Source organism: Sciurus vulgaris (genome assembly GCF_902686455.1).
Source record: "Sciurus vulgaris genome assembly, chromosome: 15".
In the NCBI taxonomy this organism is placed as follows: Eukaryota; Metazoa; Chordata; class Mammalia; order Rodentia; family Sciuridae; genus Sciurus; species Sciurus vulgaris.
In genome coordinates, this window is record NC_136476.1 from 66,323,578 (window position 1) to 66,341,606 (window position 18,029).

Below are 18,029 nucleotides of genomic sequence, written 5' to 3' on the forward strand. Positions count from 1 at the left end.
GTCATCAGCCCTTGTCAGCACTTCAATTTTAGCTCCATGAGATTCGGTTCAAGCTTCTGGCCCAGAACTGTTAGAAAACACATTTGTGTGTGTGTGTGGTTATGTTTAGTTGTAGATGAACACAATACCTTTATTTCATTTATTTATTTATATGTGATGCCAAGGATAGAACCCAATACCTCACTCATGTGAGGCAAGCGCTCTACCACTGAGCTGCAGCCACAGCCCCGACCACATATTTTTATATCATGAGAATAGAGAAAGGAGAGCTGAGGCCAAAAAGAACTTTTTTGAGATTGAAGAAGTTTTCAGAGGGCCTCATGCTCAGACTTTGAACATCAATACTGGGTGTTTTTTTTTTTGGCCCACGTCTGTCCCTCAGTCCAGTTGAACTTTGTCCTAAGTTCACACTCTCTACAAAGCTCTCTAGAAACAGACGTCAGATCGGCTGGTGCAGAGCTTAGAGGTTTGCTCTTCCAACCCGTGGGTGTTAAGCCACTAAACTTGTAATACTTTGTTTCAGGAGCCATAGAGAACAAATGCAAGCCTTGCTGAATCTCGGTCCAAAACATTTCCTGGTCTTTCTTCTGAGGGTGCACTCTTTTGTCCTGGAGAGGCCTCTCTTTACCCTTTGCCTGCTTACTTTTACCCCCTTGTCTTAGTCAGTTTGGGCTGCTATCACAAATTACTGCAGACTAGTGTCTTGAATAACAGAAATGTATTATTCATAGCTGTGGAGGTTGGGTATTTGGAGATCAGGGTGCCAGCATGGTTCAGTTCTGGTGAGGGCCCTCTTCCTGGTTCAAAGATGGCTGGCTTCCTGCTGCATCCTCTCATGGTGGAGAGCAGATAGAGGAAGTAAACTCTCTTTTGTCTCTTCTTTTGACACTAATCCCATCATGACTCCACTTTTGTGATCTAATCATCCCCGTAGGCCCCATCTCCAAATGCTATCACTTTGGGAAATAGGATTTCAATATGAGTGCGAGGAAACAAGCATTCAGTCCATAGCATTCCTCCTTAACACCCAACTTCATTATCATTGCCTGCTTTCCTAGTAGCCCCAGGAGTGGGGGAAGGACCCCTGCTCCAGGTTTGTATTGCATATGGGCTTTTCCATACCACTGTATTCACCACCAGGTATTGTCATGGTACTATGTGTGTGACTTCCCAGCTAAGCTATGAACTCCTCAGAGTAGAAATCAAGAACGGTTCTTGGAGTCTTCTAGGTGTGGCTGTCTAGTAGAGGAATGGGCACATGAGAATCTTTAATAAATAATTATTAAATGAATGAGTGGTGAAAGCTTCTGGATGCAGGTGACTTTCCCAGTCACTCAGATCTACTCCAGTTCTCTTACAGTTTATCTGCTGGCCCTTGCACCTGGATTGAGCCCAAACAAACTTCCAAGACCAACAGCAGTTAGGGTCTGACAGGTAGGCTACCCACTGAAGATGCTGCAGAATAAATACTAGAGGGAACAACTAGAATACCAAACAAGGACAAAATGTTTGGTGTTTTGTGGTGAGGATTAGGGCCTAAAATGCAGAATGAAGTGGTGCTCAATTTTTTTATAATACATGATCTTCAAAAACCTAGTCCTAAGAGAACTGGCAGCTAGCTACTGCATTTTGTACTTTCTAAATCTCCCAGATGACTCACTAGGCTCTACAACTGAAGCCTATTTATTGTTAACATATAATATGATTTAGTTGGCAATAAGGCTCCTAATTGAAATTCTTAGAGCTAGCTATGTGCAATTAACCAATGGATATACTCGAAATGGGATTACAGACCTCCACTTAAAACTTGATAGGGAATTAAAATGAAGCTATGAACACAAGTTTACTTTGCACACGGCTCCTTTGCTCCTCTATGGGGATTTTTACCTGACGACAACAATAAGATCTTCCTCTTTGTCAGACAATCCAAGGTCTGTAGATTCAGAGAGCATTGAGGGAAACTTAACCAGTGAAAGATTTAAAACAAAGAAATGGAAAAACAAAAATGCACTTGAGCAAAGCAATACGGAATTATAAACTAATTTTAATTACATCAACAGGAAGAATTTCAAACTATGTTGAGAATTTATATTTTAAATCTAGTTAATATATTCTGACTGTAACATAATCCTCTAAAGATAAAAGTATGATAGCAAATGGACAGAATAATCATTAGGCAGCATTTAGGAGTATTGATACTATTACTTTACATAAATAGAAATCCATGTCTTTTTAGTAATTAATGTACTACATTGAGTAAAAATTCACATAGGACAGGTTTATAAATATACATTTATATATAATCTCAAAATCAATCACAATTGAACATTTGGTACACAATTATTATAAAACAAATATAACCCATCGATGTCTATTTAAAGGCATAGTTTTTACAAAATAGTGTTTTGTAGACAGTCTCAAAAAAAGTATATTAATACTCCCGGAGCCAGATTGTTCCAGCACATCAACACATCAGTGGGAATAAGGCATGTGGAGAGGCTGTGTCACTCATCCAGGTGACCAGAACATTCTAGGTGATGAAACAGTAAGGACTCTAGTAACCTGGGCAAATGCCACACCACTGCAGTACCCCATAACCTCAGTGAATTGATTATTCTCCAGAAGAATCAAACAGAATGTTTTTTCACCTAATAGCAAATATCCAGGAGAAAACTAACAACATTAACCAAGCATCAGTGTATTTTAAGGGAAAAATTCCCAAATGCTTAATGAGTCACAAAGTTTTAGTCACCTGACATATTTAAAATTACATTGGCTTAGCTACTATTTTCATGAAAAGGAACTGAAATGCAAGTCACCATTAAATATAAAAACAAAGAAGTCCAACTCGAAACTAAGTAATTTGCTAATTAAATAAGTGAATCAGGAAGTTAATTAAATATGAAGCATGTATAGGTTGCACCGACATGCCAATTACTCACCTAACACTAGTCTTGGTTTCTTAACTAACGGTATAGAAGAGTCAAGTTCAACAATGATACTTCATACACTCTTAACAATTCATAATGTTGAATGGAAGAGGCAAGTCTTGTTGCAGGAATCTTTTCTATAAACTAAATTGCTATAAACTCAAGGGTAGGTTACCCTGTAACACACATAATATTTTATCTCATGGGTTTTAAAGTATACAAGAGATTAGAAACAAAAACAGCCCTGATAAAGACCCTTAAATGCTCATATATATATGCATTTATGTGTAAACACGCCCACACCCCTTCAAGTATGTACAAATATATATATATATATAATATATAAACACACTGAGAACAATCAAACTGTTCACCACATAACCAATTCTGTTTAGAGAGAAAAGATATACATATATACAATGACAAAGTATACACATCTCAGCATTTGGCCTAGTGCCCTGGTTCTCAGATATTTTCCATTACATAGGTATATGCCATGTCACATGTATAAAACACTCCTATGGGTGTAGCACAGGTTGATAAAACTTAAATTACTTCAGGGAAATAAATCACTCTGACACATCGAAATCCTCACTGCGAAGGGCAATTCAATAGTAAAAGTTGCTCATGACGGCCATAGCTTAGGCAAAATGAAACTAATTTACCCAGCTCTATGCTTTACTGCCAACTGTTTTACACCAAGTACAGTAAAAAAATTAGAATATAAGTGCATGGGAACATCATTATGCCATTTATTTATTTATTTTGGTACAGGGGATTGAACCCAGGGACACTTTACCACTGAGCTATATCCCAGTCCATATCATCTTTTATTTTGGGACAGGCTCTTGCTAAGTTACCCAGGCTGGCCTCATACTTCTGATCCTCCCAAGTGGCTAGAATTACAGGTGTGTGCTATTACTCTTGGTTTTGCCATTTACTTATAGCAATGAATCAACTATAATTTATTTTTAAGATAAGTTATTCACTAACTTCAATATTTTTATAGTTAGCCAGTAATAAATTGTTGGCAGTATAATTTACAACAGATCATGATACACTGCTGTGTTCCTGACCAACAGCAAGTATGGGAAAACCACAGTCCACAAGCCAAACCCAGACTACTTCCTGTTTTTGTTCAGCCTACAAGTTAAGAATAGGTTTCACAATTTTAAAGGGCTTTTGTCATCAAAAGAATATTTGTGACGTGAAAATTATATGAATTCAAATTTCTCTGTCAATTAAGTTTTATTGAAACACAGCCAGGCTCATTCATTTATATTCTGTCTACAGCAGAGTGGAACAGCTGAGACACAGAGTGCAAGGTCAAAAATATTTACAACCCGACCTTTTACCCAGGAATTTATCCTGGGCTAGAGCTAAGTGGTAAACTCAGTGGTAACATGTCTTAAGACAAAAGCCTGAATATAGACATTAACCTTTATTACAGGAACATTAGTAAATACTATCTAGGATGGAAATCCATCCCAAGTTGTTCAAACTTTCTAATTTATTTAATGACAAAAGGCAACCCAAGATACTTAAATATAGTTTCTGCATTTTATCTGAAATCATATTTATAGATTTACCTTTGAGACAAGAGTAGAACAATAAAAGGGCACTAGAGACAGGCCTGGTGATACCATCTGTAATCCCAACTACTTGGGAGGCTGAGACAGGAGGATCACAAATTCAAGGCCAGCCTCTACAATTTAGCAAGACCCCATCTCAAAATAAAAAAAAATAAAAAGGGATGGGGAAGTAACTCAGTGGTAAAGCACCCCTGCATACAATCCCCAGCATCACAAAAATAAAAAGGTCATTAGATTCCAAGTTAGACTACAGACCTAGGTTTTAGGCAGATAATTTTTAAAAATAAATGAAGATAAATACATTCTTCCCATTTTGTCTAATGCGTAACTTTTTTAAGTATTAAAAGCACTAAGATGACTGGTAATCAAAATGTTTTTAAGCAGAAAAGAAAGTTGATACAAAGTAAAATGTGCTCCTTCCCTCACTATAACTATAAAAAGTCCTCCTATTCATTGTAAGTTACTAAAGTGGAAAAAAGGCACCTAGTTAAGTTGAATATGGATAACAGTTTCCACTGAATAAAACTGTTGGTGACTCCACATGAATGTGCATGAATGTGCAGGAAATCCATCACCCCCCCGGGTCTTTGCTGCCTCCTTATAATATAAATGCATGGATTAAATGGTATCTAAAGTCCTTGCCAGCCCTCGTAATTTATGCCAAATGACTAACCTCATTTTTTTCATCTGTAAAATTGGATTAAAAATAGAATATTCCTATGGTTGTGAGGATTAAATGGGTTAATCCACATAAAGTGCTTAGAACAGCACTAAATACATTCAGCTAGCTTTACTATTATTCCATTCAGGAATTTTACAAAAAAAAAAAAAATGGAAGAAATCAAAATCAAAGTCTATAGGGTTTTAATTTCAGCATGCCTATCAACTGATGATTCTCTGAGATGATGGACAAATGCTGGTCTGCATCCCTAGTCTGTGAATTCTTACTCTGAACAAGGTTTATTGTTTTATAATGTCAACTAAGCTGGGTGTAGTGGTATGCCTCTAATCCCAGTGACTCAGGAGGCTGAGGCAGGAGAATCACAAGTTCAAGGTCAGCTTGGGAAATTTAGCAAGAACCAGTCTTAAAATTAAAAAAAAAAAAAAAAAATTTAAAAAGGGCTGTATATGTAGCTCAATGGTAGTGTTTAGTTTGTATGAGCCCCTAGGTTCGATACCCAGTGCTGCAGGGAGGGGGGAGTCAACTAATGTTTAATGCAGGCAAATTAGAACTGTTATTAAGGATCTTCCCATTTATGTTTCAAAAGACAAGGTTCAGCATTTGCTAAAAGAGTAATTTGTGGTTTGATTGCAGGTAGAAGAATAAAAACAAATGGCCAGTCTGGTAAGGTATATGAAATACATGTCTTCTGAACCAAATATGACAGTGTCACATCATAGCTTCACATTTTTATTTATTCCACACGTGTGCTGAGTACATACTTTGGAGTAGTGTCTGCTCAGTAATGAGTAATGAGAAATGGTCCCTGCATGAGGGAATTAGCAGGAGGACAAAGTCAGCAATTATAATAAAATTTGGTGAGTGTTATGGTGAGGAAGCCCCAGGGGCTATGGGAGTGTTGGGCAGGGTCCTAAACCTACAAGTCCAGGGGACTGGAGGAAGAAGTAACTAGGCTATGACCTGAAAGATAAGTGGCAGCTCATCATACACAGGAGGTGGAGTGTGTGTGAACACGGGGCACCTGACAGTCAAGAGCCATCAGGTCTGAAGAACCCAGAAACCTTCAGTCTTGCTGGGACTTAGCAATGGAGAGCAGCAGCAGATGGTGTCAAAGCTCTCCAACGTTTGCATGATACCTTAGGGCAAGAAGTCACTGAAAGTGCTCAGCATAAAAATGCAAAACCATAATCAAAATCAAAATTAGTGAAATAAATAGCTTGGTCTGAAATGTAAGCAGACGGAATCTCCACTCATTTTTTTTTTTTTTTCTTGCCTGCTACTAACTGGTCTTTTTTGTTTGTTTGTTTGCTTTAACCTATTTATAGCTCAAATATTGTACACAGAAGAGAGTGAAATATAAAAATATTTGCTTTCTTATTTACAACATGGGTTCCTGCATACTCAATCCTTACTCCTAAGCAGCCATTAAAGCTGAGAAGGTGACACACAGCCCATCATGCTCAGTCACCACCGAGGAAAGGCTTAGTGAGGCCTTGGTAGTCAGGTGTAGCCATGGGCTTGGATCTGGAGGTCCATTGTTCACTCGATGTTATTTTATCTCTCCTCGTCTGCAATGAGGGGTAGTTCTCCTATATCTCTTGGAAGTACTTGCTAACTGTGAGATGTCACAGAGCATCGATGTCTTCTTTCTTTTGGTTCGGGACCAGAAGAATGTGAAAGCTCTCCCCGTAGGTGGACTTCACCTCTGACATGAATCTCAAAGATGGCTTTAGAGCTCACAGTCTCCAGTACTATTTAATCACAGAGTTGGAGCCGGCAACAGGGGCAAGTCAGAGGACTCCAGAGCACCACGTGGGAGTGCCTCTCGGTAGTGTGACTGTGCCCACAGGAACTTCCCCTCCAGGGGGCTGTCAGCACAGACCTTAGTAACAAAGGAATACTTGGGGCTCCTTTTAAAAAAAGGAAATTCCATTACATCAAGTCATTATGAAGAATTATGCTGACTGCCAGGCCAATTTACAAGTCTGTACATTTTGAATGGATACACTAGGTGAATTCACTTTATGGGTCATTTTCCCATTTTCTAATTCAATATTTTTTTGCTCCAAATCTCTTCAATCCCCCCAAAATATTGATATAGTATTAAAATGACTTAAATTTTTAGTAAGACAATTTATCTGCTTTACCACATCCTTAATCATGCTGACATACTTAATCATGTCTGTTACAACACGTACTTTAATGCATGCTGACTTTGACAATAGAATTGGCAATAAGAACAGTTAAATACCTTCATTTACAAAATACAATGGTAGAACAGTCCAAATTCAAACTAAGGATACCCATGTTTTTTTTATTTTAACCATCAAAATGATTTTGCATCAGGAACAGTCACAGTTCTGTTTGTAACCTTTTCAAAGAGTTATTTAAAAAGTTTTCTCACAACTACACACTAATTGAGAAGAAATAAAATAGATATGAACAATTTTCATATAATTGTAATCTTCCCCATCCTTCTCATCAACTGTATACACATCTAAAAGCACTTATGTTCTATAGAAATTTGCTCAAAAGACTGACCATGAACTTGTGATACCCAGGGAAGTTCTTAGCAATCTTAAGGTAACTCTCTTGGGCTGTAATACTCAGTAAAGATTGTCCAGAGACATGATTTCTGTGTCTAGCTCTTCTCTCCCTTGCTATGTGTTATTTGACCAAGTAACCAAGGTACATGGCATGTGGGTCATAAATGGACAGCTTTTCTGGATCTCAAATCTTGCTAAGATGGCAATTACAATCTTCATTGAGCCAAAACAGAACTATTGTGAGGCTCAAATAAGAAAACATATTTGAAAGTGCTTATAAAAGTTTTAAGTACTTCCCAAAAGTAGGATCATTATTAAACAACCCTCTTTGACTAGAAAAGAAGCTTGTTCATTCTTCCAAAAAGCTGAAATCATAAGTTTTTTTTTTTAAATAACAGAAGCCAAAATTATACAGGATATTTTTTTAAAAATTATACTAAAGGCTTTCCAATCCACTGACTCTGCTGGCCTTGTGGCAGTGGCTAAGGGGTTCCCATCAATAAGTAGAAGGTCAGGGCAACAATGAGAAGCAAACAGAACGGAGATGAGAAGGTCTGATAGGCAGCTGATGGCATAAAAATGTCTTCGTACTTGTAAATACTGACAACACGCTCTGAAGCCGGTGGAGAGTCTATGTCATGCCGGGTGATAGAGCCTTTAAGAAAGAAATAGAAGGGGAGGAGCAACTGAAAAAAGTACAAATTTAAAACAGTATTAGAAAAGCAACAGAAAAACTAAAGACAGGTCTTCAGTGTGAAATGCACACACAGTGATTGTAAAGATCTGGAAGCAGGATCCGAGTTATCAGAATTCTCTATAATTGTGCACATTATGAAGAACACAGAAATCAGCTAAATTTATCCAAAAATGACTGGTCCTATTAATCTTCTCCCCTCCTTTAATAGATCAATGGTACTGGTCTGTCTGCAGCATCTCCATTTTAGAACTGTTTTTTAAACAGCATCATATGAATGCATGCTTAACCCCAAATGCAAAAAATGACATGGGCTTTGTCTTTAATGAGTTTCCTCTCCTCAGCAACAGGATTCCAAACAACAAAGGCTACTAATCCTTTCCTCTCAAATCTCTCATTTACATATGGGTCATCAATAACTCCTGGTGACACTGAAATCATCCTTACAGGTGGAAGCCCTCTTCTGTTGTCTGCAGGACTTAGAGAGGCAGAATGCCCCAGCTGGGCCAGAGTGGGTATATGTCCATGTGAGTCTGTGTGTCTGGCAGAGTAGGGAAAAATGGTACAGAAAATAGGAGGATTAAGACACCAAACAAGTCTGCAAGTGGATAACATTTTTATGTCCTGGTTACAAAAGGGAAGATGTAAAGGCTGTGTTATTGAAGATGGTTAACTGCTGAGGGTGTAGCTCAGTGGTTTGGTGTATGCCTCACATGCCCTGGGCCCCATCCCCAGCACCACAATAAGTGAACACATACATATGTACATGCATACATACAAGATGGCTAATAAGCTGGTTATGTATCTGTAGCTCCAGCTACTGGGAGGCCAAGGTAGGAGGACTTGCTTGAGCCCAGGAGTTGGAGGCCAGCCTAGGTAACATGGTGAGACCCCATCTCTTAAAAAAAAAAAAAAAAAGATAGGTAACAAGCTGAAATTGATTAGAAGTGCCTGACCTTCTGAAAAATCCATATGAATCTTGGGTTAAACTAAGGCGTATGAATTCAGTGCAAAAGTCTCCTTATAACTAAGGCTCCAGTGAGGGGAGCTAAGTAACGGCTACTAGGGACGCCCAGCCGAACTTGACACGTGAAGTCTACTCCAGCACTGTCTCCTATTGGCACCAACACCTAGAGTTGGCACGGAGATTCTCCTTTCCGGGCCCCCTCAATCCTCCTCCTTAACCTCAGCTGACTGGTCACCTACAGGGGCTCCTAGACTTAGCAGTGCACCTCCAGCTCATGCCTCCCTCGGGATGAATCTAACCACACCCCTTCCATCCTTAGCTCCAAGGTTATGCACTCTAAGAGCATACTACGAGAATGACGGAACTTGGCCATGGACGCCTTCGAAGGGCATTCAGGAAATGAGAAGAGTACAAATGTGGACACGGAGCAGAATGTGCCTGTTGTGCTTGGAGACGGTGAGAACAGCAGAAGTCTTTTTCAAAAAATATTTTAGTTGAGATGGACACAGTATCTTTGTTTTATTTATTTATTTTTTAATGCTTAAAAAAATTTAGATGTTGATAGACCTTTATTTTTATTCTTTTATTTATATGCGGTGCTGAAAATTGAACCCAGTGCCTCACACATGCTAGGCAGGTGCTGTTACCAGTGAGCTACAACCCCAGTCCCAATACCTTTGCTTTATTTATTTATTTTTATGTGGTGCTGAGGATAGAACCCAGCGTCTACCCGTGCTAGGACAAGAGTTCTACCCCTGAGCGACAACCCCAGTTCGAGCAGAAGTCTTGAAAGAACTTATCAGGAAAAGCCAGACAGACTCAGAGCGGACTTGAACGTCAGAGTAGGATGCCATACACCTAGGAAGATGAGCCTCTGGAAATACAGTAGTCCCCTGATCTGTGGTTTGTATTCTGTGGCCTCAGTTACCCATAACTATTCAGGATCTGAAAATACAGTACCGTACAATAAGGTAAATTTTGAGAGAAAGCTTACATTTATACAAATCTTATTATAGTTTATTGTGACAATTGTTCTATTTTCTATTGGTTATTATTGTTAATCTTTTACAGTGCCTAACTTATATATCATGTGTAAGAAAGAGGGTGATATATATGGAGTTTCTGGCATCCAGTGGAGATTTAGGAACATATCCCCTGCAGATAAGTGAGGGATATTGTATAGCGTTTTTCAATTTATAAAGCCATTTCAAATGCTAGTTTTCATTTAATCCTTTCAACAATCCTATGAAGTGGATATTATTATTATCCCCACTTTAGATATAAGGAAATGAAGTTCGGAATTTAGATAATAGGCTAAATATTATATAGCTATACCAAGGGGCAAAACCAATATTCAAATTTTTTAGGTTCTAAATCCCAGTACTTTAAATGAGTTCATTTCTCCAGACTGAGATATAATTTATTTCCCAGGGTACTAGAAGTACTTGAAGGCATCACTGCAGATCCACTGTTGGTAATATGGGAAATCAGCAAATGAAAAAGGTGTCACACATGGGGAGGCTTCCAAGAGTCTTTGCCACAGGCAAAGAAATGTGGATCATGCATAGAAATGTGGATCTCCATAGTGATCAATGCAAACAAATTGATGGAAAGAAAACAGCAAGATCAGGTGAGGCAAGGAAGAGTCACTGACCACACAGTGAAGTAAGGTGCTGTCACCAGGAGCCAGAGCCAATTCCTGGCACCAGGACTACAAACCAAAGCCACCCATACCCGGTCGGGCCACTAGCCTGATCACCCAGGAAGAAGGCTCAAGACACAGTGCAACTGGACCTTAGTGGTCTCTAAGGGGTCTTGGGGTGTTCTTGGGTATCTCCTGGAGAAATGCTGCAGAGCCTTCCCTGCTAAAATGAGGTCATGCATGGATCAGCATCCCCCAGGAAGTTTGTTAGAGACACAGAAGCTCAGACGCCCCCCAGACCCGTGGGAGATTGCATCTTAACAATACAACCAGGGAATTCCTACACGCATGGATATTGGAGCAGTAACAGGCTAAATTATAGGGTGATTTGGTGAATTTGTGACCACCAGATGAGTCACAAAGGAAGCACTAATGAAAAACTTGCTGTCAAGCTCCAGAAAACTCTTCAGAAGCCCTTTCCTCAGTGTTTTTCTCTGCGGAGGATGAGTTAAGGACATCCACTGACTGGAGTCAGACAGACAGGACTGAATTTCAGCTTCCATCAGTTAGGTGTATTGCCTGAGCACGTTCCTACATCTCTGATGTGAGGATAACCTCCGCAGGATGCGGTAAGGAAAAAACGGATTTGTTGTGAGGATTAAACAGCCCACGCCCCCACAGGGCAGACACAGGACCTGTTTCACTAAGCACATAGCCCACCCTGCACTGGTTAGCTCATCCGTGCAGCTCCTCCATCTGCCTGTGTGTCAGAAGACTATGACAACCTGCTAAAGGAAGGACGCCTCTCCTGTTTCTTTTGTATTATTCCAAGTGCTTACAGCTCTCGGCAGACACAGTGTGACTTCAGTTCATAATGAACACAAGCACAGACATTGGTGCTTAAGGGGGAGGCTGAAACGTAAGCTTACCCTGAATGGCTGGACCCCAGGCAAACAGGTAATACCAACTCAAGTGCAGATCCACGATCGTTTCGTCCCTGGGGACATTCACGGGGCGTTTAAATCGGCAGGTGACACGATTGTTCTCGAAAACTCCTTCTTCGTCTCTGGCAGGATTTCTCTGAATCTCCTTTGCCCATTGGCCCACGTTATAGAAGTGCTGTATGCGGACCCGGCCATTGTCATCGTGGACACAGGCCATGACATCATCACCACCCTGACAGGGAAAATGAGTATGTTGATGAAGTCAATGGTTTGTCTTCTAGAAACGTTTCACTCAGAACATAAACACTCCGTCACTTCTGTAACTTGAAATCCCATCAGAAAAATCATTTAGGACTGGAGGTGCGGTTTGTGATAGACAAATGCTTGGCATATGCCTGGGTTCAATCACTGGCATAGATAAAATTTATTTCAAATGCCATTAAAAACTTTAATCGAGTGACCAAAGTCAGCCTCACCATAACTGACATCAAGGACCCCCTGACATACATAAGTACATTACCACCTATGTGCAAGAAATTCTCTTGCCCAAAACATATAAGCTAACAGTGAGAACAATCAGACAACCCCAAAATGAAGATCACACAATAAAAAGAAGAAAAACTAGTCTATAATGTTCAGAAGGGTTGTTATGAAAGATTCCACAAAATAATTAATTATTAGCTAATTAATTAAAAAAGGGTAGGAAACTATTTGAAAATAATGAAGACTAAAGATACACAACAGGGACTGGGGTTGTGGCTCAGTGGTGGAGCCCCTGCCTAGCACGTGTGAGGCACCGGGTTCCATCCTCAGCACCACATAAAACTAAATAAACAAAATAAAGGCATTGTGTCCATCTACAACTAAAAATATTTTTAAAAAAATAAAGATGCATGATAACTAAATACAATCCTGTTCCTAGACAGAACATTGGGTCACAAAATAAAAATTTGTTATCATTTGGTGAATCTAGGTGAACCCAATATAGATATTTGATTTTTTTGGTACTATCCTTGCATTTACCTATAGATATGATTTTTTCTCAAAAAATCAAGTTTAAAAAATTAAAGTTGTGCTGGCTGTGGTGGCGCATGCCTATAATCCCAGCAGCTTGGGAGGCTGACAGGAGGACCATGAGTTCAAAGTCAGTCTCAGCAAAAATCGAGGTGCTAAGCAGCTCATTGAGACCCTGTCTCTAAATAAAATACAAAATAGGGCTGGGGCTGGGGCTCAGTGGTCAAGTGCCCCTGAGCTCAATCCCCAGTACCCCCCCGACAAAAAAAAGTTAAAGTCGTATCAATTGTAACAAGATATACCATACTTTGGAGAAGGCTGGTAATGGGGGAGGCTACAGACAGGAATGTGAATCTAAAATGGCTCTAAAAAATATAACATAATCTTAAAAAATACACTACAAAAATAACTGAATGCATTAACAAAGTTTCATTTTGCATTTTCATGCATCAGGTTTTAAACAAATTTTTGTCTGTTCTTTTTCTTGGAATAAGAGAAGATATTTTTAAAGGTCTGAGCCTCAATTTTTTTTTTTTTTTTTTTGGTACTGGGAATTGAACACAGGGGTGCTAAACCACTGAGTCACATCTCCAGCCCTTTTTATTTTTGAGACAGGATTTTGCTAAGTTGCTGAGGTCTTGTTAAGTTGCTAAGGCTGGCTTTGAACTTGTGACCCTCCTGCCTCAGCCTCCTGAGCCCCTGGGATTATAGGCATGTGCTATCACCCGTGGCCTGAGCATCCTAATCTCAATAGCCCTACCATGAGTACAAGTGCATGCCAGGACAGGAAGAGGGCCCTCCTCACGGGAGCCAGCTTCTGGGAAGACCACCCCTCCTGTTTCTTCTGACACCACAGTGGGAGAGAAGTACCCTCCTGCGTTTGTACCCACGTAGTCTTACCTGATGCATCCACTATCTTCTGCCTGGACTGGAACTGGTAGAGGCTCATTCTGCTGGTGACTTCACGAGGAACAGAGCTACCAGGGTAGCCACCTGCTTACACTGCCCCCTCAGTCCCTTTCTGCCACCTACCACCAACCTGTATCCAACTCCTTAGCAAATCCCATCGGTGCTGCTTTCAACATCCACACTGAGCCCCCTCACCTCCCCACGGCTGGAACCCTGGTCTGAGCCACCCTCACAGTAGGCAGGGGAGGAAGGGGGTGGGCCCTCTGGACACTAGCAGCAGCAGGTGCAAAGGCCGAGGAGCCTAAGAAAGCTGACGGTGTTACAGTTTAGATATGTGATGTCCCCCCAAATCTCCTGTGTGAGACAATGCGAGAAGGTGTAGAGGTGAGATGATTGGGCTGTGAGAGCCTTCACCCAGTCAGTGAATTCATCCCCTGATGGGGATTAACCGGGTGGTAACTGAGGCAGGTAGGGTGTGGCTGGAGGAGGCGGGTATTGGGGATGTGCCTCTGGGGTATGTATTTTGTATCTGGCGAGTGGAGTCTCTGCTTCCTGATCATCATGTGAGCTGCTTCCCTCTGCCACTCTCTTCCACCATGATGCTCAGCCTCACCTCAAGCCCCAAGGAATGGAGCCTGCTGTCTATGGATTGAGATCTCTGAAACCATAAGCCCCCTCCTCTAAAACTGATCCTGTCAGGTCTCTTGGTCCCAGCAATGAAAACGCTGACTGAAGCAGGTGGTTCAGGAAGAAGCTGGCATGGTGGTGAGGCTCAAGAAGCAAGAGGAAAGAATGCAGCTGAGCCACGGAGAGAAGCAGAGGTGAGAGAAAAGCACCGCCCGGCTTCCTCACGCCCTGCCTGCTCCTGTCACCGTCCTGTCTGAGGGCCAGCCGTCTTCTGGCCAATGGACATTTTGAAAGCCTGAACTGTTGGACCCCGTTCTCCTCGCCCCTGTGGGAGTGCTGCAGAGCCACACTTTTGCAAGGCCTCTGAGTAGGGACAGTGTGCTTTCGTTCTGGGATTGGCTATGTGACTCGCTTTGTGCCAGGAAAGCACAGCAGCTGCCATGTGAGCCGAGGTCTGAAATGAGCTCATGTGACACTGTAACATAAAAAGAAATACAGATTTGGTCTCTGCCCCTAGTTCCTGGCACACAGCTTGTAAAAAGAATAATAGTAATCCTGGAAACCTCTGGGGTGCTGAGAGTGTTTTTTGTAGACTAAGGAGATGACTAGTAGCTGGGGCCCCTACATGGCTTCAGGATAGAGGCTGGTCATTAGAAAATCAAGGCATGGGCTGGGTCGTGGCTCAGTGGTAGAGCTTGCCTAGCATGTGTGAGGCTCTGGGTTTCATTCTCAGCACCGCATATAAAGAAATGAATAAAATAAAAGTCTATCAACATATAAAAAATATTTTTAAAAAAAGAAAGAAAAATCAAGACAGGATGACTAGAGGATTGGGACTTTCAGTCCAACGCCCCCGTTTCTGGCAGAACTGATCACTAAAGGCCGATGATATAATCAATGATATTTGCATAATGAAGCCTTCCTAAAAACTCAAAAGAAAGGGCTGGGAGTGTAGCACAGGGGTAGAGCACTTGCCTAGAATGAACAAGCCCCCAGATTTGATTCCCAGCACTGTAGAAAACAAAACACAACAAACAAAACCAAAAATAACAGGGTCCAGATGAGCTTCTGGATGCTGAACACACGGAGACGGCTGGAGGGAGGTGCAAGCTAAGGAGGCATGGAGCTGTTCATCCCTTCCCCACGCCTTGCCCCGTATACCTCTCACATGTGGCTGTTCACCTGTATCCTGTGCAATGTCCTATATAATAAATGGGGGTTATAGTTTTGATCTGGAATGTCCCCCAAATGTACCTTTTTCCTTTATAGGTTGATTATCTTAGGCATTTGTCACAGTAATGGAAAGCTAACAAAATAGGTAAATGTAAGTAAAGTGCTCAGGGTTCTGTGAACTACTCTAGCAAATTAATGAAACTCAAGGACAAGGTTATGGGAACTGTGATTTACAGCTCCCACAGTTGTACAGTTCCCAGTTGTCAGAAGCACAAGTTATAACCTAAGACTTGAAATTGGCATCTAAAGTGGGGGCAGTCTTTTGGGAACAAGCCCTCAACCTATGGGATCTGATGCTATCTCCATGTAGATGTGTCAGAAATGAATTGTTAGAGGACATTTACCTGGTATCCACTGGAGGACTGCTTGGTGTGGGGAACAAAACCCCCAAATGTCTGGTAACAGTGTTGAGTGTGTAAGGAAAGAGGAAAAAAACAGTTGGAATTTTCCGTTTCCAATGGCTCTTCACTTCTGCTTCAGCCATAAAAAATCATGCGCCTATGGCCATTCCTTCCAGATGGACTGAGAAAACCTGAATCCATCCCACCAACTGCAGCCAAGTGCAGCTGATCCCTGCTTGAAATGGGCTGAACCCCAGACAAACCACACATTTATGAGCAAGAAATAAATGCTCACTAATATAAGATACTCGGTTTTGGATGCTCTTCCTGCAGCATTACTGTGGATAGAGCTGAGATACTTTATATGCTAACAACCAACCCTTGCACTTAAGTGAGCTTAAATTTTTTCTTAACTTGCAACTAATATAATGGTCATACTGCTTTGATCAATTGATTTGCTTCCTAAATCTAAAGAAGCCCAGCAAACAAAGCAGATTCTATCATGATTTGCATCTTACCATTTTCTTGTCTGAAGAAAATCCAACTGCTACCCAGCCATCTGTGTCTGCACTCAGCTCAAATTCCACATCAGCCCCGATCATCCGGTAGCTAAGGAAGTAGTCACAGGTCTCTGCGTTACAGCCTGGTTTGCCATATCTATAGGATGTGTCAAAAGAGACATTATTGGGCTGGGATTGTGGCTCAGCAGTAGCGCATGTGTGAGGCCCTGGGTTTGATCCTCAACGCAAATAAATAAGTAAATAAGTAAATAAATAAATGTATTGTGTCCATCTACAACTAAAAAAAAAATAAAATTAAGAAAGAGACATTACTTATACTTATTCAAATACAGTAAAAGATAGTATGCCCTGCAATATTACTAAAACAATTAGGTCTTTGCTTCCTGGGGTCTCAAAAACAGTTTTACTCAGTTAGGAAGAACCCTGGAGAAGACCTGCTCCACTTAATCTACATATAAAATGAGGTCCAGAGAAGGGAAGGGGCTTGGCTCAGGCTGCATAATGAAATCAAGGGCAGCAACAGGACCTGAACCTAGGTCTCTAAACTCCCAGCCAGTATTCTCTACATTATAGTTCTTAAACTTTAGTTATTACTGAATTATTTTTGAATTCCTTTAGAGGAAAAAGATTCTTCAAGTTAATAATTTAAATCACTTTTTGTTAATTAAATATACACCAATTCTTTTTACTTACAAATTTTTGTAGTTAAAACAACACAAATTTAGAAATTAAATATAAATTCTACAAACAACAAACCTGGGAACACTGAAATTCACAGCAATCATGTGAGGGGTGATGTGATTTTCCTGAGTATGTTACCGTTGTGCACATGGCCTGTCTGACTATACCCTGCAGGGATCTTTTTTTTCTTTTTTTTTTTTATTGTAAACAAATGGGATACATGTTGTTTCTCTGTACATGGCGTAAAGGCATACCATTTGTGTAATCATAAATTTACATAGGGTAATGTTGTTTGATTCATTCTGTTATTTTTTCCCTTCGCCCCACCCCTCCCACCCCTCTTTTCCCTCTATACAGTCCTTCCTTCAAAAACAGTGGTTAGAAGCCACGAAGTAGGTGGCAATGCCTTAACCATATGCGTGTTGTCAGGGCCTCTTCCCTCCTTGTCAAGGGGAGTGCTAACCTTCTCTCCTTTCATGCAACACCCCTGCAGGGATTTTTGAATGGAGCATGTTCTCATTGCTGCTGGTAGATGATGGCTCAACTCCCCACTTTATCTGCCGACTTGCTGGGAAACCCTCACTTCTACAATGCACCAAAGGAATAAATACCTCACCTGGTAGCCCAGAGCCTAAATACATGATTTTTTAATAAAATTTGCCTTTCTTCTGTTGGGCTCCTTGGTGCTAATACAATTCCAAAGTCA

The 18,029-nt window shown here is 40.7% G+C and overlaps 1 protein-coding gene across 3 annotated transcripts in view; it reads right to left on the reverse strand.

Annotated features, from left to right (window-relative positions):
* Positions 1 to 410: 410 nt before the first annotated feature.
* The window catches only part of FRRS1L (ferric chelate reductase 1 like), a 37,681-nt gene continuing 20,062 nt past the window's right edge, over positions 411 to 18,029 (reverse strand). The window contains exons 3-5 of one of the 3 annotated variants that reach the window (XM_079112642.1): positions 16,640 to 16,778; positions 11,983 to 12,229; positions 411 to 1,239 (exon numbers count right to left, since the gene is read on the reverse strand). In XM_079112642.1, coding sequence (XP_078968768.1) covers positions 1,226 to 1,239; positions 11,983 to 12,229; positions 16,640 to 16,778 — 400 coding nt within the window. In that variant the 3' untranslated portion in view covers positions 411 to 1,225. The other 2 variants (XM_079112641.1, XM_079112640.1) reach the window with 2 other exon arrangements.